This window comes from Phacochoerus africanus, chromosome 5 (genome assembly GCF_016906955.1).
Source record: "Phacochoerus africanus isolate WHEZ1 chromosome 5, ROS_Pafr_v1, whole genome shotgun sequence".
In the NCBI taxonomy this organism is placed as follows: domain Eukaryota; kingdom Metazoa; phylum Chordata; class Mammalia; order Artiodactyla; family Suidae; genus Phacochoerus; species Phacochoerus africanus.
This window is the reverse complement of record NC_062548.1, coordinates 56519242-56542241: the sequence shown is the minus strand read 5'-3', so window position 1 is coordinate 56542241 and position 23000 is coordinate 56519242. Positions and strand designations below refer to the sequence as shown.

Here is a 23000-nt window from a genome sequence, read left to right as displayed (position 1 = left end):
CTTAAACTACTGTTTAGGAGCTTCTAGATGACCCCTTTCAGTAGTAGAGCTATCCTGACAGTACTGGCAGTGTTTGAAAAGTCCGTATTTGAAAAGTACACATGAGTCGTCAGTGGGCCTCTTGCCTTTTGGTCGTCCATCACTGATTTTCTCTCTACCCCTACATCACATACTTCTGTTATTCGAGTGGATTTCTATTTATCTGACAATTTTAAAAAGTAAAAGGCTATGCAAGTGAACTGAAATCTTAATTCTTGTGTTACTCTACAAATGTAAAATGTTACTTTATTTTTGTAGATAAATTTACTCTGCCTTTTATGTTTTAAGTTTTCTGGAAGACTGCAGGTTTAAAAAAAAAATGCATTTGAGTTCCTATTGTGGCTCAGTGGGTTAAGAACCTGACATAGTGTCCATGAGGACACAGGTTCCATCCCTGGCCTCGCTCAGTGGATTAAGGATCCGTGAGCTGTGGTGTAGGTTGCAGATGCAGCTCTGACCCGATGTGGCTGTGGCTGTGGTGTAGGCCTCAGCTGCAGCTCCGATTCAACCCCTAGCCTGGGAACTTTAACATTCTGCAGGTGTGGCTCTAAAAGGGGCAGAAAATGAAAAGAAAAACCTGCCCTCTAGAATTCATAGAGATAGTTTGAATTTCTTTTTAGGTATTTTATGGAGCCCTTGGAGATGGACAGTTGCCTTAAGAAAACTAATTGAGAGGGTGACGTGGAAGACCTGTCTCTTTACAGTCACGTTCAGATTTCAGTATAAAAACATCAGGTTTCTTTTATGATTCTGGGAGCCTGCAGGTGGGGAGCTGAGTACCCCATCCTACTCCCCCATTAGGGCGGTCAGTGACTGGGCAGATGTGTCTATTGTCCTGATAATGAAAACTCTTAGCCGGGTGGGCAGGAGAGAGCGGTGGCTGAGAGTGTGGACCCTTGAGGGAGTCAGACTCTGGGTTGAGTCCTGCCTCTGCTCCAAACCTTCTATAGGACCCTGGCCACATTACTCAGTTTCCAGGCCTGGCTTCCTTCATCTGTAAAAATGGAGATCCCAGTCCTAGGAGGGAAGTGCCGTCATTAGGAGAATTAATGAGTTTTCGTGTACATGACTCATTTAACGAAGCATGTGGGTATATATTTCGCTGTTTTACCACTGTGATCTCAGCATTTGCAAGAAGCCCAGGTTGTTCGAGGCCTTGGAGGGTCATGAACATAGCAGTTCAGTGGCCGTCCTTCCAGATGCAGCAAATGTCTTCCACCCCATTGGGTGCTGAGACCAGAGTTTCCTTCACCTACCCTTTGTCCAGAATGGAAATTTTTCCTACGACAAAAGTCCAAATGAACTAAATTCAACCAAGAGCGTCTAAGAGAGTTGGTATCAAACACTAATGTGTGTTTGTTGGCTGTTAGCAGAGACAGTTTGGTAAAGAGAGCAGTGCGGTGAGAGGGTGAGCTCTCCTGGTAAAGGAAGCCAATCCACCTGCATCCCAGGGACCTGCCGGGGGAGGGAGCTTCTCTAGTGGCAAAACGTCCTTGACCCTTGTGGATATTAGATTCAGGTGCTGCTCAGTTAAGCTCTTAGAAGGTCGATCGTCACTGGCATATAGGCTTCAGATGCCAATAGAGTAGCTCTCGTGGGCTGGCCCGCCAAGGCCTCTAGACCCCAAGGCTCACCAGCAAAACCACGTGTTCCTTCCAGCCCATGTCCACACTCAGCATGCACATGGAGGCTTTGAGTTTTCCTAGAAACCAGCCTCGTGCACACTGAGTAAGGGCACGAGCGGCCTTGCCCAGCTGGCACTGAAGGACAGCCTTTGATGGCTTCTTTGTTCTATGACCTCTTATGATGGAGCCATAGGAGAACGTTTCCTGGTTTTGAACATGGATCCCTTTGCTCTTGGGCAGGTGCTTACTGTGTGTTGCATTTTCATCTCTGCTGAGGAGGAGCAGTGGTGGCTTACGTATTGTCAAGGAGGAGCACACTCCCATCCTCCTGGGTCCTTCTTGCAGGAAGCACATGTCCTCCTTCACAATGATCACAGCTCAGGGTCACGTGGAGGGAGAGCCGTCAGACACAGGCAGCATCCACTCCCCGGCTTGGTAGCCTCAGGACAGAAATTCCTTGAAAGGAAGTAGAGTACATGCAGGCCACACTTGAGAAGATGTGGCTGCTTAATGTTTGCTGCTGAGATAATTCTAGAAAAGTGTAAGAAGGGGGTTTGTGAAAGAGAATAAAAAGTGAACTGAAGGAATACAGTAGGAATGAGGGAAGCTGCAGTGTCCGCCCCCCCCCCCCCCCCCCCCCCCCCCCGCATTATGCTGGATGGGGGAACTTTCTTCCCCACTCTAGCACGGAGCTGCCATGTGCTTTCGGTGCTTTGTGGTATGACACCACCCAGCCCGGGAGATGGGAAAGGACACTGAGCCATCACGTAGGCTCTGTTCTATTTCAAAGCAGATAGTAAATGATTTTAGAGACCCTCCGTGTTAGGGAAATTAGTGTTCTAGGGCAGCCATTGTATTTAATTCATATCCTTCAAAGTAATAATAACAATAAAACCCCACAAAAAATTAAACTGGAAAAATCAAACTCTTATTTCTGGTCAACCCTTTTTGCACTGTGGCATTTTGGAGTTAATAGGCTGCTTGTATCTGAAGGAGGCAGACTATAGATTTGGCTTCTCGAGCTAAAGACAGAGCCAGTACATGAGTTGTGAGAATGACGGCTTTTTGTCTTCTGGCCATATTTGGAGGTGAACTCCCACCACCTCTCATCAGAGGCATGCTCTGGGCTTCCTTCCAGATACAGGGGCATCAGAAAGTGCTCCATGCCCAGTAGGATTTACATCCTTGGGAAAGAAAGATACTTTATTTAAACATAAAGCTCTTTTGATGGCAGAATTGTTTTACACGTGGGGTGGATCAGTAGTTAGCAGGTTTTTTTTGCTCTTTGGTGGGAAAACCAGGCAGGGTTCAAGGGCTAGACTTTAAAGCCCACCTTCCCTTTGGCTTTCTCCCGGAGCACATGTAGTTCATATAGGCCTCCTGATCACCCACTGCAGGACAGGCATGCAGAGTGGGAAAGGAACCACCCTGTACACAAATAGCCCAAATTACAGCAGCGACGTTGCAAATCGTCATCTAAAAGCCAGTCTTCAGGGAGCAGCAGGAAAGTGGTCACCCCTCCCCCACCCAGGCCCCGCCTCACTGGGATGGGGGTGCCTCTCTATGCTTGGCGGCGTCACTGGTGATTGTTCCTGGAAATGCACTGACATTGAATTGTACTTTCTCAGGACGGTTCGCAGAGACTTTTGGCCTGTGTGTGCATTCAGTTATTTATACTCAGAGTGACAAAGAACCAAATCCAGATCTGTCTTTCTTGCTCAGGGACTGGCACATCTCCACATCCATCACGTGATTCACCGGGACATCAAGGGCCAGAATGTATTGCTGACAGAGAACGCAGAGGTGAAACTTGGTAGGTGATGGGCTCACCACGTAGTCCCGGCCAGCAGCCTCTGCGTGGTGAGCGTTAGCGGAGAACGCTGGCGCTCCCCACAAGGTGCTTCTGTCTTCAGCAAGAGGTGGGAGCTGGGTTCCCTGAGTGGCCCGGCTGCCAGACCCCTTCCCCATGCTCCTGGCTCACCCAGAAGTCCCTCCTGGGGGATCGCTGTTGGGAAGCCCGGGGGCAGGGGTGGCAGTTTCCAGGCTTCCCGGAAGCTTCCAGGCTGGTGGAGCGACTTGCTGGCTCTACTCTGGAGAGGAGGCTCCTCACCGTGTGGGGGAAAGCTCGAGTGTCTACACAGGTTTACTCTCAAGGCCCCTGTTCTGACATTTCTCCACCTGCTTCCTCCTTATGTTCACTGCGCACCTCTTCCCATCCTTCACTGCCACAGTGGACTTTGGCGTGAGCGCACAGTTGGACAGGACGGTGGGGAGGAGGAACACGTTCATAGGCACCCCCTACTGGATGGCCCCCGAGGTCATTGCCTGTGACGAGAACCCTGATGCCACCTACGACTACAGGGTAAGGTGCTGGCCCTGCCGTTCCGGGTGGGGGCGGGGAGGGTCTCTGCCTTGGCATGTGTCCTTTTTGGTCCCCGCCCCCTGTGCTGTATCAGTGAGAACTGCCGGGGCACATCTGCTGGGACAGTATTTTGAGCTTGTTTTGGTCCATTCTACATCACCTCCGTTTTGTCACTAAGTGAGATGCTCCTTTGATGGCAGGGCAGGCTGTGGGGGTCACTCTGCTGTTTGTAGAAATTTTTGTCCAGAGCAAATTAAATGCTTCTGCCCTGTTTGCTCTTCTTTTTATCTTGAAGAGTAGATTATAATCAGATATTGTTTTAAAGATATTGTTAGTATAAAGCAATGGCTTCATCTGTATGAACTTTGTTGTTGAAGAGCATTGCAGCTTTGCCTTGGTCCCGTCTATTTAAACTGTTAGAGTGACCTCTAGGGACTGGTATCAGTAATGCACCTTTTGGTCCTGATGTAAACTCCCTCTTGGTCAGACTCAGGTTGAATGTGTTTATGGAAACTACTTTTAAAAAAATTCTCTTGCCTTAATTAAATGAGAGTGGTTGATGTACTTATTAGTGATATTCATAATTAAGTTCATATCTTAACACTTGCCAGTGTATTTAGGAAAATTCTTAAAATGAGCAACTTTAGGTAATTTGTTTGTTAGGATAGCTTCTAAACCAAAGAAGGCTAATGAGGGTAACTGTCAGCTAGATTGTAGAAAATCTTGTTTGGATTTTAGCAAATTGGCTGATATAACTTCGTCTCTCATCCAGTGTATATTGAGTGCCTAGCACATGGTAGTCATAATTCTGGGGAAACAAAGGTGAATAAAAGAGACAAAAATGCCTGCCCTCATGGAATTTACATTGAGTAGGAAATAAAGTTAAAATTCAGGTTTTAAAGTTAATACAGAAAGATTGTGTGGAGGGAGCCATGCAAGTCCATTTAGTGCGTGAGGGTGGCTTTTATTAATTCAGCTGTGGACCTTCCATAAAAAGTACTGTCTAGCTTTTAAACCTTTAACCTCTTAGTTAAGTTTGAGATCTTATCAGAAACCATAAGAACAAACATCGATCTGGGCTAGAAGTCTAAATCATTGAATACTTGTGAAGAAATGAAGCAGCATTGAACTGTGGAGCCTGCAGTGGGCAGGGAGAGAGAAGCTGTTATGGGGGCCCTCTCAATTCCATCACAGATACCAGTGGTTCCTGTTAACAATCAGCTTTACCTTTATCGCATCATTGGTTCATTCATTTGGAAGGTATTCTTCCAGATGTGTTTGTGCTTTTAATTTCCTGGCGAACTGCCCTTTGGTTTATGCCTCAAAGGAGGCATTTATGTTATTGGTGTGTATGATCAGCAGGGGTGAGTTGGTGCCCTCACAGCTGAGATGGTGGCCTAACGTCCTGCTTTGTTCTGCAGAGTGACTTGTGGTCTTGCGGCATCACGGCCATTGAGATGGCAGAAGGCGCTCCCCGTAAGTAGCCTGTGTTCCTTTTTAGCCCAGTGGTTATGTGTAGCTTAAACCTAGTCTCAAGTCTTCTAAAAGGCTGGCTTCATGGATAAAGATGCTCCTGGTAGGGTGGTCAAATGAAGGAATCATAAGTCCAGTGGAGTTTCTGACGTAGAGGGAATTTTTGACCTGCATTATTCCCTTTGAAGATTTCCCTGAGGTTCGTCGGTTACATTATGTTTTATTTAAGTTGTAATCAGATGTGTGACCTGCAATTATTCTGACATCAGATAATAGGCAGTAAGTTTTCTTTTTACAGTTGAAACTTAATATTTATTGAAACAGGTCCTAACACAGGCAATTTCATTATTACTTATGTTTTGACTTTGTAAATAGAGGGATAACTTTTTATCTGTAGAATGATTTTCTTTTTTGGGGGGGGGGGATTACCTATGAAGTTTTGCTTCTGCTTTGGATTAAATCAATGACAGCTTCATGAAATTGAGTTTTATTCAGTGATGGGGCAGAATTGCAGAGAACAAAGGGAAATATGGCCTTTTCTGCTGGTTCCCCTACCCCCCTTTAAAAAAAGGTGTACACAGAGAATGTATAACTGTCCAATGGATAGTTGCTGCTGAGAAGTGTTTGTTGAATGAATGAAAAAAAGGTGTATCCCACAGCTGAGGATCAGTTTGCACTCCAACAGTGGCTGTCTGTCTTGGTCACCTTGTGTCCCCTGAGAAAGTGCTGCCTGGCCCTTTGATGCAGTTTTCCTTCACAGTGGGAATGGTACTTCCTTTTCCTTTGGCCCCCATTTCCCAGCTGTCTTGTCAGGTCCTCATGAAGGTGAATCAACACACAGAAATGCCTGTCATGACATATTTGTGTGCACACGTGCACCTCAGGTGCTTCATTGTGATCGGAGTGCAAATGTAATTGCACAGATGTGAACAATTGTAGCGTCCCGTGCCCCCTCCCCCCCTCCCATTTTGCTCTTTCGTGGTGACACTAGCAATAACAACGAGCATTTCTGGAGGGCTTAGTGCTCACTGTGTCCCAGGCATTATGCAAGGGCCCTTCCAGGCAGCATCCACATTAATCCTCACAGTCACCCTGTGAGCATAAAGTGATGTTCATTGTCATTTTAGAGACGGTCAGCCCCTTTAGGACCTTGGATCAGTATTCACCTTCGGTTTAGGCAGACTGCCCCGGGGCCTCTTGAAGTTGTATTTCTTCTTACTCTTGTCCTCCCCACCCTCTACTGTGTCTCAGTGGGGACTCGGGGTCTGGACTGCCTGACGTAAGGGGTAGGGGTGACACACTGGGCAAAGCACGCAATGCCGTGAGGGAGCCCTGGTGACGTGAGTGACACTGACCTCTGCATCTCCTCTCCCCAGCTCTCTGCGACATGCACCCGATGAGAGCCCTGTTCCTCATCCCCAGAAACCCTCCTCCCCGGCTGAAGTCCAAAAAATGGTGAGCTGTGTGCTTTGCCGTGGTGGTGGTTGTTCTCTCCCTTAAAAAGAGTTGTTCCCTTTTAGTTTTACCTTAAGGCAAAAGTCTGGCCGTTCTGACTCCCAAAGAACACAGGAGTCAGCGCCGTAAGACACCAGTTAAAAATTGTATTGGTTTATTTTGTAATTTTTTTTTCCTTTGGTTAATAGCCGTTGAATTATAAAGCAGCGACAAGTGACCTTATGAAACACCCAAACATGGTTAAAGAAGAAGGTTCCACTTTAATACTGAAACACACCTTTCAATGTAACGTAGTTCTACGTGTCTTAACATAAAAAAGGAAAGCCGACGTACTTGAAGTCTTCAGTTGAAATGGCATTTTAAACGTCACGGAAGCATGAACTGTCCTTAGGGCTGAATGTTGACGTCCCAGCAGGCCCAGCAGTGCGTGTGGAGGGAGTGGTCCCCTCTGGGCTACTGAGCAGAATTGATGGGGGCAGAGGGGGGCATTGGTGACCACCTTCTGGGACGAAAGCGCCAGAGGGGATGTGCCGGAAGGGAGAGGGCAGTGCTTTGTCTTCTGCATGAGGACTCTGCCTGCTTGTTCCGTCCTGAGCTTTTCGGAGTCCCTTCCTGTGGGTTCCTGCCTCTTGTGTGTTTCCTCCTGCCTTTGCTCCCCGTCTCCGAGGCTTGGCCGTCCATTGTGCTTGCCCCAGGTTTTTCTTTCCAAAACTATTCCTGGGAGTCTTCTCGTTGGTGTCTCCTCTTAGGTGCTGATTCCTCGGGCTCTTAATTCTGATGTAGGTGACTCCTTGCAGCTTCTCCTCCTCCTCTCTTGGACGCAGTGTCACGCCGTTTTGTCCGCTCTTTCTTCTCTGATGACCTGGAGTCTCCGTCCCGCCCGTGGGTGGACGGGCTCACTGTTTCCTCTCCGCTTGCTGTCCTTTCCCAGCCTCCTTGCCATCCTCTCTCCACCTTTGTCTGCTGGCAGGTCTCCTCTGTCCTTCATCCTGTCTTTGTCTACCTTGAGCCCCAGGTGGCTGAGGTCTGCTTCCACCGGCTAGTCCTTGGGGAGGGTCTTTAAGGCCACACGGTTGCAGTGATTTTAGCCCCACTTGGTCTTCTGTATCAAAACATGATAACTGCCAGTGTGAGCATCACTGAGTTCTGTTCTCACATGGCCCTAGTGGCACCCGAGCCTGCATTGTCAGACCCCAGCAGGTACCTGGGCACAGCATTGGGGCAGATGCAGAAGGTGAGGACAGCAGCTTCAAGGAAGCAGAATTCGCTGCCATCAGCTCCATGTGGGACCAAATCAACTCCCGTCTGGACACATGGAGAGAATGAGCACCTCCACAGGCACCTCCGAGAGCTGCTGGGGTCCAGCCTGCAGAGGCACCTTGAGTTCCAGCAGCAGCTCAGGGGCCCCAGCAAAGCCAACCCCTAGGCTCGGGGAGCCCCAGTTGGGTTCTGGCCTGAGCACTTGCCGCCTGGCTTAGGTACCTTCTCAAGGCTAGGCCTGCGGATCTCCTGGGGGTTCTGCCTTCCCAGGCCACTCTCCTGGTGCTGGCCTTGGTGTGCCTGGGCCAGTTGTGGGCCTGCCCCTGCCCCTTTTGCCTGACCAGTTTCTGGAGGCTCCCCACTCTGCCCAGGCCTTGAGGGTCCACATTAAATGGGTCTCCAACTTCAAAAGCAAAAGCCATGATAACTGCAGTCATCCTGAGAAACCACTGTGGATGGTGCATGTCACCAGGGAATGGGCTGCAGGGTATGTGCTCAACTAAACAGCACTCATTCCCCTTTTTCTTCTTTGTCAGATTTTATTACAGGGAGCTTAAACTCCATCTTTGGGGGCATTTCACAGTTTGTAAGTCTTTCCAATTGGCCCCACTCTGGTCATTCTGTCCATCACTTGCATTTGGATTAAGCACTACCTGTGGTGCAGTGCGTGAAGAGATGGACGTAGGTGACAGTAGATTCTCCTGTGTTCTTCCCCTGACTCCCTGCGTTAGCGTGGCTAGTGTGTCCTCATTGGCAGACACCACTGTCTCATTCTACCTGGGTGTCCTAAAGGGTCAGAGCACGGCACACAAAAAGCCTCTTCCTTGACGGTGTCCACGATGGGTATTCCTAATACCTGTTTTTGGAGAAGTGTCTTTTAATAGATGATCAGTGAGCTCTTTCCAGCAGAATGTGGTGGTTGATTTTAAAGAATACAGCGTAGATCATTGATTGCTCAAATGCTAATCTATAAGCATACACAGCAGTGTATGTTAGGATTGGAATGTTAGGATTTTTTTTTTTTTTGGGGGGGGGGGGGATGTGCCTGAAGCGTGTGGAAGTTCCCAGGTCAGGGAGCAGATACAAGCCACTACAGTGACAACACCAGAAAACTCCTCCCCTTGGAATTTTTAAATTTAGGGCTCCAGCCTCAAAGTTGCTGGCATTTGTATTTTAAATAAACTCCCTAAATGATCCTTGTGGGCAGTAGGCTTTGGGAAGCTGTGTTAGAGCGGCCACCCCAGAGGGTGTATTCACCCATGTTCCTCCTTAACCGCAGATCAAGTCACAGCCTCTTCAGTGGCCGAGGGCCCTTCTCTGAGCTGACTCTGACCTATTTTTTAAATTCTTTTCCACCTTTTGCAGTAGCCTCAGGAAACACCTGGTTAATCCCTAGTACTCTGCTTCCTTGTTTGTATGGTTCTGTCACTCTGGAATGAGGGCTTCTCTGTCCCAGATTAGGCAGGTGCTCCACTGTGGCGGTAGTTCTGCTTTTTTCTTCCTCTGTAGGTTAAACACCTGCTCTTGTGTACATGTACATTTCCTGCACTTTCTCCTATATGTATCTCTTAAAGAGCCTAGTGTAAACAAACGCAAATTGTTGGAAGTTCAGTTTCTGTTGAACAAAAGTAGTGATTTTGAATAGAAATAGACATTAGAAGTGATTCTTAAAAGCAGTGAAATAATTGGGAAGGACCGAACTAAAAGGACTGAACTGATTGTCTCCATTATGTTTTTAAAGACTGGATAACTCATCCATTCAACAAAATCCTCTTATGTGCCCATCATAGTCTACATGCCCAGGGCTGGGCATCGCCGACACTGAAAAGTATGAACCGGTCCTGACCTGTACCATTGCGAGCCAGCAGAAGAGACAAACATCCATGAGAAGTGTGCAGCGTGTTAAACAAAGACCCCCTCGCCCCCCGAAGGGCTCCTGACTTGGACCCTGGGGGGTGGTGTGGTGCCGGGAAGGGCTCTCCACCAAGGGGGTGTCTGAGCTGAGTCTCAGAAGACAGGGTGGGTGAGAGTGTCTCGGCCAAGGCTAGGGAGGGGGTTCCTGTGAGCCAGAAATGCAGTAGCAGGGAACACAGAAGCGGCTGATGGGGTGAACACTGGCAGCAGAGTCACTGCCCCCCTCAGCACTGTCATTTCTGCCTCCGCCCGTTAGGCTTAGAGCACAGCTACATCAACGAGTTTGAAACCGATGGAAATATACTAAGAGGTCTAAGAGCCCTGCATTTGGTCACTTTCCTGACCTGTGTCTGGTCTTGTGTTCTAGGGCCCAGTCCTCTCTCCTCTGTCACTTTCTTGTTAGCAAACACCTCCCTCTCCTCCCCGCCTCCTCTGCCCAGTTTCGATGTGATTAATAGGCAGCCGTGACTCCGAGCCACATTGGGGCCCTGAGCGTGTTTAAGGCCCTGAGCTCAGTTTAAGGGATGTTCCCGTCCCAGTGATACCTACTGTATTCCCATTTTGTTCCTACAGTCTTACAGAAAGTTGCTCACAGTGAATTCTGAAGCCCTCTGTTGCCATGCTTGTTAAGTTACCGATGTTTTGGAGCTTTGCTCTTTGCGGTAGAAATTTGATGATCTTTTTTTTAACTTCCTTTTTAGGTCAAAGAAGTTTTTTAGTTTTATAGAAGGGTGCCTAGTGAAGAATTACATGCAGCGGCCTTCCACAGAGCAGCTTTTGAAACATCCTTTTATAAGGGATCAGCCGAACGAAAGGCAAGTTAGAATCCAGCTTAAGGACCACATCGACCGGACCAGAAAGAAGAGAGGAGAGAAAGGTATTAAGCTTGTTTGTATTTTCATCTTAAAAAGTATTCTTTTAGGTTTTTGCAAACCTTTCTCACCTATGAGTTTGTGCCCCCCTGGCCTGTCTCTGCTTAGCACCTGCGGACGGGCTGAGGGGCGCTGATAGGGGTGACCAGAGCTTTGTGAGCTGGGCATTGCTGCTGGTCAGCACGGCGGGTGCTGTCTTGTTCCTCCTCAGGGCCGAACCTTCGCTGTCCTGCTTTTTACGTCATTGTGACCCTTGAGTTCTGTCCACGTCACGCAGGGCTGTGAACGTCACTGTCATTGGTTACTTGGGCCTCATGTGCAGCCTGACCACTTTTCTCGCATTACCGCACAAAGGAGCACACATTTCTCTGATGACTTAAGCTTCCCCTCTGTCCCCAGTGTCTGGGTTTTCTGTCCTGATGTGTTCTGTGTCCGCCTGTTGGGTTTAGCTCTTCCTCCTGCCCAGCAAGGTGCAGGCCAGCTTCACCACCGTTTCCCCCAAACCTTCTTCTCTGGGGCCCGGGGCTCATACTGATCTTCCTGTTCTGGGGATTCTTACAGCAACTTGCAGGATAGCACTGTGTAACTGGCATCCTGTTAATGGATGTTTTTGAACACTCAAATTTTAAGGCCAAAGAAGAAACTTAAAAAAAGTAAGTTTAGGTCAGTGAAGAAGTTGGTCAGAGGTGTCTTTGGAGGCCTGTACTGAGCTTTGCACGTATTCATTTCCCACTGGTACAGGTTTGGTATTCAGAGTTAACCATCATTCATGGTCATAGTAACTTTTTCATAAAAATAAGCTTTATAGGAGTTCCCGTCCTGGCTCAGTGGTTAACGAATCCGACTAGGAACCATGAGGTTACGGGTTCAAATCCTGGCCTCGCTCAGTGGGTTAAGAATCCGGCATTGCTGTGAGCTGTGGTGTAGGTCGCACACGCGGCTCAGATCTGGCGTTGCTATTGCTGTGGCTCTGGTATAGGCCTGTGGCTACAGCTCCAATTAGACCCCTAGCCTGGGGACCTCCATATGCCACGGGAGTGACCCTAGAAAAGGCAAAAAGACCAAAAAAAAAAAAAAAGTAATAAGCCTTATGTATTAAACTATGTATGCAGTTGTAACGAAGTGGACTAAATTTTGAAAATAAAGCTTTTTTGGGAAAAGGAGATTTGCATATGGGATCACTCCCCTGTGGTTTGCTTTCTTTCTTTCTTTGTTTTTTTTTTAACAGCTGTACCTGGAGCATATGGAGGTTCCCAGGCTAGGGGTCGAATCAGAGCTACTGCTGTTGGCCTGCACCATAGCCACAGCAATGCCAGATCTGAGCCTCGTCCTTGACCTACACCACAGCTCATGGCAGCATCAGAACCTTAATCCACTGAGCGAGGCCAGGAGTCAAACCCGCATCCTCATGGACACTAGTCAGATTTGTTTCCAATGAACCACGATGGGGACTCCCCCCATGACTTGCTTAATATCAGCTAGCAGTCCTGGAGCACTGGCCCCAGCCGGCATGAGCCTCTGTTTTTATCCTGGAGCACCTCCTATGTCCCTTGTCACCCACATTTGCCGACACAGACAGGGTGCCCTCCACCTTGAATTCTTATCTTCATGTCACAGTGGCTTTTCTGCTTTGTTCACCTTCTGGATACTCTCAGCCTCTCTCCAGTAATTAAGAGTTCACAGTGCAGAATTTTAAATGGAACACTACCTATTTAAAGGACTCCCAAGATTATTTAAGTTGGCATTTCCCTTGGAAGCTAGGCTAGTCTTAAGGTCTTTAAGATATAGTTTAGGTTGTCTAGCATAGAAAAGAAGTAAGGTCATGTATGTAGACTGGATTTGTAAATATAGATAATAGGCATCGACAATTCTATATAATACAGACCAAGCTGTATTTTAGCTCTCTGACTCGTTTTTCTTATCATGTACTGATTTTTAACTTAACGTATCTCTGACAAAAGTTAGAAACGAATGTTTTGCTTATAAATTTATAAATCCCTCCAACTTTTCTAGATTTGATTGCTAGAAAACAACCAAGACATTAGAGTGAAAGTGCTCCCTGAAGATCAGGTGCTTACGTGACCTGCAGGGCCCAATAAGGTGGACAGTTGTCTTTCGGGAACGTGTTAGAAAACTTGTGGAATGAAAGTTTTTCGTGCTGAAGCTTTTGCTTCATCTGGTCTCAGAGCAGCCTTTGTTTCCTTGTGTGGTTGCGTTTCGTCAGTTATTTTCATCATTCTGCCTTTGTTGTCATTTATTCATCTATTTGTTATTGAAGTGCAGTTGATTTACAATGTTGTGTTACTTTCTGGCATATAGCAAAGGGATTCAGTTATATAGATATGTATGTTCTTTTTCAGATTCTTTTCTTTTCTTTTCTTTTTTTTTTTTGTCTTTTTGACTTTTCTAGGGCCGCTCCCGCGGCATATGGAGGTTCCCAGGCTAGGGGTCTAATCGGAGATGTAGCCACTGGCCTACGCCAGAGCCACAGCAACTCGGGATCCGAGCCGCATCTGCAACCTACACCACAGCTCACGGCAACGCCGGATCGTTAACCCACTGAGCAAGGCCAGGAATCAAACCTGCAGCCTCATGGTTCGTAGTCGGATTCGTTAACCACTGCGCCATGACAGGAACTCCCAGATTCTTTTCCGTTATAGGTTACTACAGGATATTGAGTATCGTTCCCTGTGCTATGCAGTAGGACTTTGTTATTTATCTGTTTGATAGATGGTAGTTTGTATCTGCTAATTCCAAAGTTCTGGTTTATCCCTCCCCTCCACTTCCCCTTTGGCAACCGCAAGGCTGTTTTCTGTGTCTATAAAGCCTGTTTCTGTTTTATAAATTAGTTCATTTGTATCATATTTTAGACTCTACATATAAGTAATATCATATGTTCTTTGTCTTTCTGACTTCACTTAGTGTTATAATCTCTAGGTCCATCCAGCTTTATAATTTGTGGGAACATGGGATTTTGTTTTTTTTGTTCTGAAAACCTACTTAAGGCTTCACTTTTTCTCAGTCTAGTAAACTTTTGCCTCTGCTGTACTCTAAGGCGATGCCCATGTGCTAAAAATAACGGAATAGATTCTTTTATTGCCTTAGTTTGGGCAGGTAAGTCTCTTCTAAATTTTGGTATCAGAGCGGACTTTCTGAATTTGCTGATGCTTTTGGATACTTTTCTTGTGTGCCAGGGGCCCTGCACCCGGAGGGATGGTCTTGAATTTGATGGGGGGGCGCCCTTCCTGGGAAGTGGGGCTGGCCCTGGGGAGGACCGGCTCTCGGTGGGTGGGTGTCCTGTGCCTCCTCCAACCACATGCTTCACACATGTTAGTATTTCCTCAAAGAACATAGGTTTTATTTTCAGTGGTCCTGCCCTTGGAAACGCTGCCCAGCACACACAGTGTCATGGTCTGTGAGCTGTCCCGCTTATCCTGTCCTTTTCTTTGTAGATGAAACTGAGTATGAGTACAGCGGGAGTGAGGAAGAGGAGGAGGAAGTGCCTGAGCAGGAGGGAGAGCCGAGGTACTGCTGCCCCCTGCCCATTGCTTCGGTGGAGAGACTGCTGTGGTGTGAAGGCGTATAAATGGCTTTGGCAGCACCTTAACACCTTCCGTCCCTCTGTGCTTTCAAAGCCTCCTGTAAATGCACCCCAGGGAGGGGGGGCTCTGACACAGTGGCTCTTTACTGAGATGGCATTGCTTCCTGCCCCCCAGTCGTTTGGAAGTGCAGGTCCTGTCTGGTCCTGTGGCCGGGGGGCTCCCCACGGCCCTTATTACTCCAGGAGGCGTGGATGGGAAATGCCATGTAGCGCGGGAAACAGCCCTGCTTATGGGCCAGCAGGGCCCCAGTGAGAATGCTGCAGTCTCCCCAGAACTCGTTGGTGGGCTGCTTTGCTCTTCCTCCCAGTGAGGGTGCTGGCAGGTGGCCTCCTCTGTCTGGTGCCTTCTGGCCCGCTCCAGGCCCAATCTATCTTTGAGTCTCTGATTTGGTCATCTCTGGCTCACTTGGGCAGAGGGCGAAGGTTTGGTAGCAGGACCCTCCTAGTGGCTCAGGGAAGGGAGGACTGATGGGTTCCAGGAATGGTCTTGCTGGCTGCCTTCATGTCAAAGCCACACGGAGCTGACCAGTGCGACAGAAGGAGCATCAGGCCAAAAGATGTGTGGGGACCGTGTTCTGAGAATGGGTACTTCAAGAGAGCATGTCAAGAGAGGAGAGAATTTACTGGAATAAAACTCCATGTCTTTTTATATAGGAGAAGATGAGAATCTATTTGAGACTAAAATTTGTAGACACTCTGAAGCGACTTCATGAGCAGTGTCACTCTTTGGGGTTAGGAGTGTGATGTAATGAAGAGCTGATTAGGGGGATATATGTCTGTGTTGCTCTGGGAGTTTTGAAAGTGGAGCACTGACTCTTAGCGGGAGACCAGCTGGGAGTGATGCCCTTTGATTGGTCTCGTGATGGCTCCCTGGGGACCTGCTTGGGCTCAGCTGCTGGCCCTGGGAATGAAGGGAGGGGGTGGGGCTTCGGGACCAGACCTGGTGGGCCCGATGGAGGGGACAAGGGAACAGAAAGTCCTAAAGGTGGTTCCAGTATTTCCACCTGGCAGACCTGGGGGAAGGTGGTCCCAGAGGGCTGGTGCCTGGAGGAGGAGGTGGTTTCCGCCTCTCACTGCCCAGGTTGAGTTGACAGGAGACTCCTGAGTAGAGATGTCCTATCAGACGTGCAGGACTGAGTTTTCAGCTGTTTAGGAACCAGGTGGAGAGTGGACGCTTTTAAAGTTAGGCCTGGCTGTTCCTGGGGTGGCCGTGAGGTGAGGGTGGACGGGGCTCCCGGGTGGACGGGGCTCCCGGAGCCCACTGTGGACCTGGAGCCCCCCCTGAGCGCCCTCTTCCCCTGCAGCTCCATCGTCAATGTCCCCGGGGAGTCGACACTGCGGCGGGACTTCCTGAGGCTGCAGCAGGAGAACAAGGAGCGGTCGGAGGCTCTGAGGCGGCAGCAGCTCCTCCAGGAGCAGCAGCTCCGGGAGCAGGAGGAGTACAAGCGGCAGCTGCTGGCAGAGAGACAGAAGCGGATCGAGCAGCAGAAGGAGCAGAGGCGGCGGCTGGAGGAGGTAGGAGTGGAGCGCGGCAGGCAGTTCTCCAGGCGCCCTGGTGGGGGTCCCCCTGCTGCAGGTCAGGGCGTCCTGGCTCGTGGGTGCTGGGCGGGCCTGCCTCAGTTACACCCCACCCCATGTTCCCAGGGCCGAAGGGCCCCCCGCTGGAGGCCAGCTCGGGTTTGACCTCATTTCTCTTCCACTCTTGGCGTTGGGGTCCATGTTTGTGGACCCATAATTTTTTGGCACTTCAGACTTTTTCACAGGAAAAATATTTTTCTACAAATGCCTTAACTTTCAGTCTTTTAAAAAGCAAATGCCTCAACTTGAGGTGCATTGAAGAGGAAGGGATGGGGAAAGAATTCTTTTGGGCGTAATACACGTGCTGTACTCTGGCTGTTGGAGTGGGACCCCCGACTTGTGTGGGGGATGCATTTTGTACTCCCTGCCCTTGAACTCATCAGTATAATTGACAGTGGCAGTGTGGTTACCCAGAGCTTTTTTATTTTTAATTCATAGATGCATTTCCCTATATTTCACATCAGGCTCAAAAGAGTCTTTTGATTTTTCTTTTCTTTATTCCCTTTTCCTGTGTATTTCATAGCTCCAAATTTCTCGTGCATAATAGCGTTTCCACTTAATTTCATACATTTTATTGTTTCACCTTTATCTTTCAGGCCAGAAAAAGGACCCCAAACAACAGTAAAGCTAGGTGTTGATACACTGTGCAGTGGAGTTTAAACAACAAACACATGTTTTTTTCCCCAGGTTACTTAGGGTACATTTTGTGGCAAGAATCTTGGTTTCCTTTTGTGTGTTTATAGTCTGAATTCTGAAAACTTCACTGTTTGCCCGTAGTTTAGAAAACCAGTGTTTGTCTAACTAAGGAGACTGAAGTTTTTTTGGACAGCACTTGTGGAAGAAAACACAGGGCACAACCTTCCTCTTAGGAGGCACTTGCGGTTTATTTTCAAACTCTTTTGTAACATTTTAAGACTTTGAAAAGAGCAGAGACCCTAAGTGGTTCTGAGGTTTGTCCGTCTGGACTTAGTACCTGAATGCACTTGAGTTTGAGCCTCCAGCTGTTTCTCGTGCTTCTCTATGTAGAACTCGCCACTGTCCATTCTAACCCTGGGTTGAATTTTCCTTGAGTCCATGGCACAGGGTAGTTTGGTGGTTTGTGACCCGGAGGACCGAGGGCTGGTCCCCTTGAGCTTGTTGTAACACAGGCCCTGGAAACTGCTTTCAGGCCAAATGACAGTGAGCTAAGTTTCTGTTATGCAGGCTCTGTACCAAGTAGGGAATGAGGGTTATGGGGTTAGGTCAACTATGCCTCAAGAAAAGACACTGAGGTTTTAAAGGCATTTGCTCTGTAGCTAAATAGAGGCTAGGGAATCAGTGTTGCTAGCTGTGTGTGACCGTGGCACTTGACCTGCTTCAGTGAGCCCTTGAATTTCAGCATCTCAGTGAAGTTCAGACTCCCTGTCACCTTTTACCTCTTAATCAGGAAAGATGGAGCTGGGTCCTGTAACGGTGGTGTTAGCAGAGCAGAACCCACTGATTTGGGTTCTTGGTGGCCCAGTGCCTCTGCGTCAGCCTGGGAATTAAGCATTGTCTGCACGCTAGGTCCCAGAAGGTATCCCGGGGAGTATTTCAGCCATAGATGATTGTGGCTCTTTCTTGGCATTCAAGGTTTGGGGAATAATGATTCCTTTTGTTACTGATCAAGTAGATAAAGACTGTCCACCTCACTCAGAAGACAGATGATGATTAAAATGGAAAGGAGATGAAAGCTCTCTATCACAGCTGCAAAAAAATGGTCCCAGGTCAAGGCTGTAGGGAAACAGGACAGATGTTACTTTCTCTGAAAGTGCTGCAAACTCTGTCTCCTGGGGCTTGGGCTGAGTCTGTGCCCCCCCCCCCCCATTGCTGTTTCAGAGCCCTGTGTGCAGCTGGGGTGTCCCGCTCCAGCCCCTGGTCTGTAAGAGACCTGCGTGGTTGCTGTGTCCTCTTGCCCTTTCTGGCGCTCCGTGAAATTTGCTCCCGTGCTTTCTCCCTCATTTCTCTGCTCTCTCTTTCTCGGCTCTTGCTCGAACTGGAGATGTTGGATGTCCTTGCAAATCTTTTCAAGTCTGTCTCCATTTGCCGGAAATCATGTTTCCGTTGGTTTTCCATTTTGCTTGTGTCTTTTGGACGGTGCTGGGAGGATGAGGTGGGTGAGGAGGCTGAGCACATGCTGCAGGTTCACACGGGTGGTTTCCCTCCTCTCCGCCGCTCAGCGTTTTCTCAGTGCACTCAAAATGTGTTACCCAGATTAAGAGCCCCGAGCACAAACGATCTCTCTCCATCAAGAGGTTTTAGTATCAGTTACCCTGTTACCTTCCCAACTTCGATGCATCATCACAGCTTTGGCTCACGGAGAGCTCTGCCTCCAGGCATTGGTTCCCCCCCCCCACCCCCCCATAAAAATTATTCACCCTGGCCAGCCTTTTCTCCCAGTTTTCTCTCCTTTTTTATTTTATTTTTTAATTTTTGGAGCAAAAATGAAAATTATTTCATCATCTGGTCATTGAGTCCAGTGGTTTGGGCTCTTTCCACTGACTCTTGCCCTGGTACCTTCCACGTACTCCTCCTGTGATCCCCACGGAAGTGACCACCTCGTCTAGGTTTAGTAGAAAGGCTGCAGGAGATGCCCTGGAGAAAACCCCATCCGTCATCCAAGCTGGGCAGCGTTAGTGGCTGTCCTTCAGATGTGGTTCTGAACCTGTTGCATATTTAAGTTTCCTGTCTCCTCATCTATACTTCTTCATTTTGACCTCACAGGGACTGTCAGATTATCGGTAAAAGCAAGATGCATTGGTCTGGTGTGCTACTTTGTTTAAAAAAAATAAAAATAAAAAAACTTATTTCATAGGGGAAATTTGTTCTTAGGAAACCAAAGGTACCATGATAACAGCAGCACTTTTTTTTTTTTTTTTAATAACTGCATTTTTTTTTTCTTCATAGATGGAGACAAAATCAAACTGGTCCTTTGAAGCTAGGACTTTTCTTAAAAACAAAAGACAGAAAAGGGGAAAATCCAGGTCCCTGTGTACCTGAACTCACCCGTTTGTGAGGGTGGCAGTGTGCTCTGTAGATGCTGAACAGGGGACGCGGCTGAGCATCTGCCCATGGGGCCAAGTCATCTGTCAGCTGCTTTCTTCTCCTTTCTGTCCTGCAGCTGCTGATAAATGTTCAAGACTTCCCGCTGTCAGATTTTCTGCAGGTATTTGAAGGAGTAGCCCCTTAACTTTATGATCCGTCCAGGTCTTCAGCCCTGGAGTTGCCGTGGTCACTGGGCTGTGGGGGCCCAGTGGGTATGTGCCCGGCAGCTCCCGCCTCTGCTCTTCTTCCACCAAGAGGACGTGGTTACATTCATTTCTCTCATTTCTGCAGATGCCAAAGTGACCTCAGTTTTAGAGATGTGGGTGGAACTGGAAGAAATCAAAAGCAGAGTGTAGAACAAGAGAAAATACTTTGTTTCTGTGAAGTGGGATTTGTCCTGAGGTTCAATTCTAACACTAGGAAGGCATGGAGGTTGCTTGGAAAAGACGAGCCAACTGTGGCTCATGTTTATTGTGTGTCTCTGGGCTGTGCGACCCTGGAAGGAAGGCATGGTGACCCCTTCACCCAAGCAGCATCTGCGTGTGTGTCTTTACCCCCTGCCCACATGGAGGCCCCGTGGGGCAGATCACACGTGTGAGCCCAGGGTGCCTCTTACATACTGAACTGCAGCCATGCTCTGTCAGAGGACAGGGGTCTCCTCTCCCAGAAGCCCTCAGTTCTGCACACCCCAGTCTAGTTTGGGTTTTTTTTTTAAATTTTCCTCCTAGTTAAATTTCGTAAGACTTACGTTAATTCAGCAAATGTTATTTGTTGCCTCACAATGGAGAGGAGTTGTCTTTGGGGAAAAGCAAATAGTTCATCTATTAAAGCTTCCTTGAGACCTTGCTCTCAAAAAACTCCAGGGGTGGTGGTATGTGCAAGCAGCCATGTGGCCCCGCTGTTGTTGGAAATGGGTGAACCTGAAGAATAGACCGGTTTATTGAAGATGTTTACTTTCTAAAGCCAGTCAGTTAAGTGGACCCCACTGTCATCAGCACGGCCTCTTTAGGAAAGTTGTTAGGACTGTGAGATGAAAGCCCTGCTTTTAAATACCAGCCTAGAAAGGGAACTTAAAGATCATTGCAGTAGAGTTGGGAAAGTACATATTTATTCAGGCATGCTTGGAAAATTTAAAGTAATAAGGAAGTCTCTTTATATTTGAGAGATTTGGAAATCACTTTATGGCATCGTGCAGTTTTTCAGTTTGATTTTGTTTTTAAAGAAAGACTGTTTCAAAAAAGTAAGAATGACATCAATTTGAAAAAGCTTCAAAGGATTATATCACGTTTATCAATCTTAATGGGGTAAACCTGAGCAGGCATGTTCATTAGAATTTTCTCGGGTTTGTTGCTTGAATTCCCAGGCATAGGTTAATCCACTGTGGACTGATGTTACTTCATTGATGGCTAGTGGTATATACGTTTTATTTTTGGCCATTTTCTTTTGAAGTTCTCTTAAAAGAGGCCAGCTTTTCACATGAATAATCTATTAAGGTATTTACTAAGGGCTTTCTTTAAGTTTTAATTTCTCCCCTGCACACACACCCCCCAATTAAGGGCCTGTTCTGACTATAGTGGTTTGGAATTTACATTTTTGCTCTTGGTCCAGTGTACCACTTCATGTATTAGAGCATAATGTGGATGAAGGATTGATTAAAATTGAAATACGTATTTTTTTTTTGAAAAGGCACAGCATTGTAAATCAATTATAATTTAGAAATTTTAAAAAAATTTAAAAATTTTAAACACAAGTGAAATGGAAAAAGTTACCTGGAAGGGCAACTTTAACTTAAACTGTAAGTTAAACTTAAGATTCTTAGTAGCATTTAGTTAGCTGAAGTGAAGATTTCCCCCTGGGCTGGGAGCCCTGCATCACCCCCCGCCCCCCGTGCAGTTGGAAATAACCAGGGTGGATTCTGCACGTTGCATCAGCTAGAGCTTCCTGCCGGGTAGAAGAATGGGTATCTCCTCTGAGACCAGAGGATGTGCACAGGGGCCTCTTGTTCCCTGGTCCCCGGGTGACCACAGCGCAGGGCTGGGAAGCAGGTGAGATGAGAAGTCTCCCAGGTGTGGGCTGGACCAGGGACAGCCCTGCCTGTGTGGACTGGGGCGGCAGTGATTCAAGTCAAGCAGCTGAAAGGTGACTTGGCCCCATGGGCAGCCACATATGGAAAGCCAGCCCTGATGCTGGTTCACCCCCCTTCCTCTGCATCTTCCCTCGTCTTCTCTGGAGGCAGAAGTTTGAACCTTGAGGCTGGTGTGAGCCGGACTCTTGACTGCATCTGGGCTCCCAGAGTGTGTGGGTGCCCAGCCGTGCTCCCTCTGCAGTCTGGCGGCCTCCAGCACTCTCATTGGAGTTTCTCTCCTCACCTGGCTCTTTCTTGAAGACTCCTTGTTCAGTCTTTTATTTATGTCTTTACTTATTTTTTCCCCTGGCTGCTTTCTGCACTTGTGGCATGTGGAAGTTCCCAGGCTAGGGGACGAATCAGAGCTACAGCTACCAGCCTGCACCACAGCCACAGCAGTGCCGTGTCCGAGCTGTGTCTGTGACCTACACCACAGCTCACAGCAACACCAGATCCATAACCCACTGAGCAAGACCAGGGATCAAACCCGCATCCTCACAGACACAATGCTGAGTTCTTAACCTGCTGAGCCACAGTGGGAACTCCTTTTTACCTTAAACATTTTTTTTTTTAAATTATAGTTTATTTATAATATTGTGTTAGTAAAAGTTCTGGATATTTTCTGTTTCCCCATGCTCCCTTGTAGAGACCGCCCACATTGACAGACCATCTCGCAGGTCGGGCACATCCCCCAGGAGGAGGGCAGGGGAGGAAAGCCCAGACCTTCTGGCGAGAAATGGTCCTCTGACACTTCACTGCTACAAGACTGTGGCTCATCCTGGCGACTAGATTCCCTGAAAGTTGTAAAGTTCAGTGTGTGAGATCCTTTGCCTCTTCTAACCTGTTCACTTGCATCTGATTGACTTGAAACTTGAATTCTCAAAATCTAGGGGGCAGTTTTAGGCAGGGACACATACACACACACACTTTGCCGTCTTTCTTTCCTCTGCTTTCCTCACTGACTTTCGGGGATTGTTGCGTGTCAACGTGTCATCCTTGGGTGTGGTTGTGGGCCCTTCATACCTGGCTTTCCAGTGGGTTCTGGCGATTTCTCTCATTACTTGCACTGTGTCCTGCTTGTCACCAGCTTTGCCCATGATCATTTCTCAAAGGCTCTCCATGGACAAGGCAGAGCCGCAAAACCCCCCTCGTCGAAGTTTCCATGTTGGCTCGGAACAGGTCAAATGGTTTAAGTTTTAAAACCAGATTGAATGAGAGCTGCCGCTTTGCATTTCAGTTCCAGGTTTATCAGAGGGCTTTTTGTTTCATCATCTTTTTGATGTAGTTTTACTCAAAAGAAGCTAAAAAGATGCTTTCCTTTGGAAAACCTGGCCAACCAAGAATATCTGAAGAAATTAAGTAATTGCTATTTAAAGCACAGAAACTTGTGTTTCCCAGAATAAGAGATTTTAGCTCAGTCTGCCTGGAAGAGGAGAGGCCGCAGGAACACAGCTGGGAGGTGGCTCTCAGTTTCTGTGTGAGGTTGTTCCTGGAGCCCTGAGGCAGGGGAAGTGGTTTGCTGGCTTTTAGAAGGCAGAAGCCCTCCACCTGATTGCAGACCATGTGGCGGCAGAAGAGCATAGTGTCAGTGCATAAGTCTTATAAAAAAGTGTGAAGGCATTACGCTAGCAAG

At 47.8% G+C, this 23000-nt stretch overlaps 1 protein-coding gene across 50 annotated transcripts in view; it reads left to right on the top strand.

Moving 5' to 3' along the window:
- The window catches only part of MAP4K4 (mitogen-activated protein kinase kinase kinase kinase 4), a 166218-nt gene that overhangs the window by 104494 nt on the left and 38724 nt on the right, over positions 1-23000 (top strand). For all 50 annotated transcript variants that reach the window (XM_047781402.1, XM_047781394.1, XM_047781404.1 and 47 more), the window contains exons 6-12: positions 3387-3477; positions 3896-4026; positions 5448-5502; positions 6876-6954; positions 10830-11005; positions 14453-14525; positions 15906-16116. In XM_047781402.1, coding sequence (XP_047637358.1) covers positions 3387-3477; positions 3896-4026; positions 5448-5502; positions 6876-6954; positions 10830-11005; positions 14453-14525; positions 15906-16116 — 816 coding nt within the window. The remainder of the gene's footprint in view (positions 1-3386; positions 3478-3895; positions 4027-5447; positions 5503-6875; positions 6955-10829; positions 11006-14452; positions 14526-15905; positions 16117-23000) is intronic.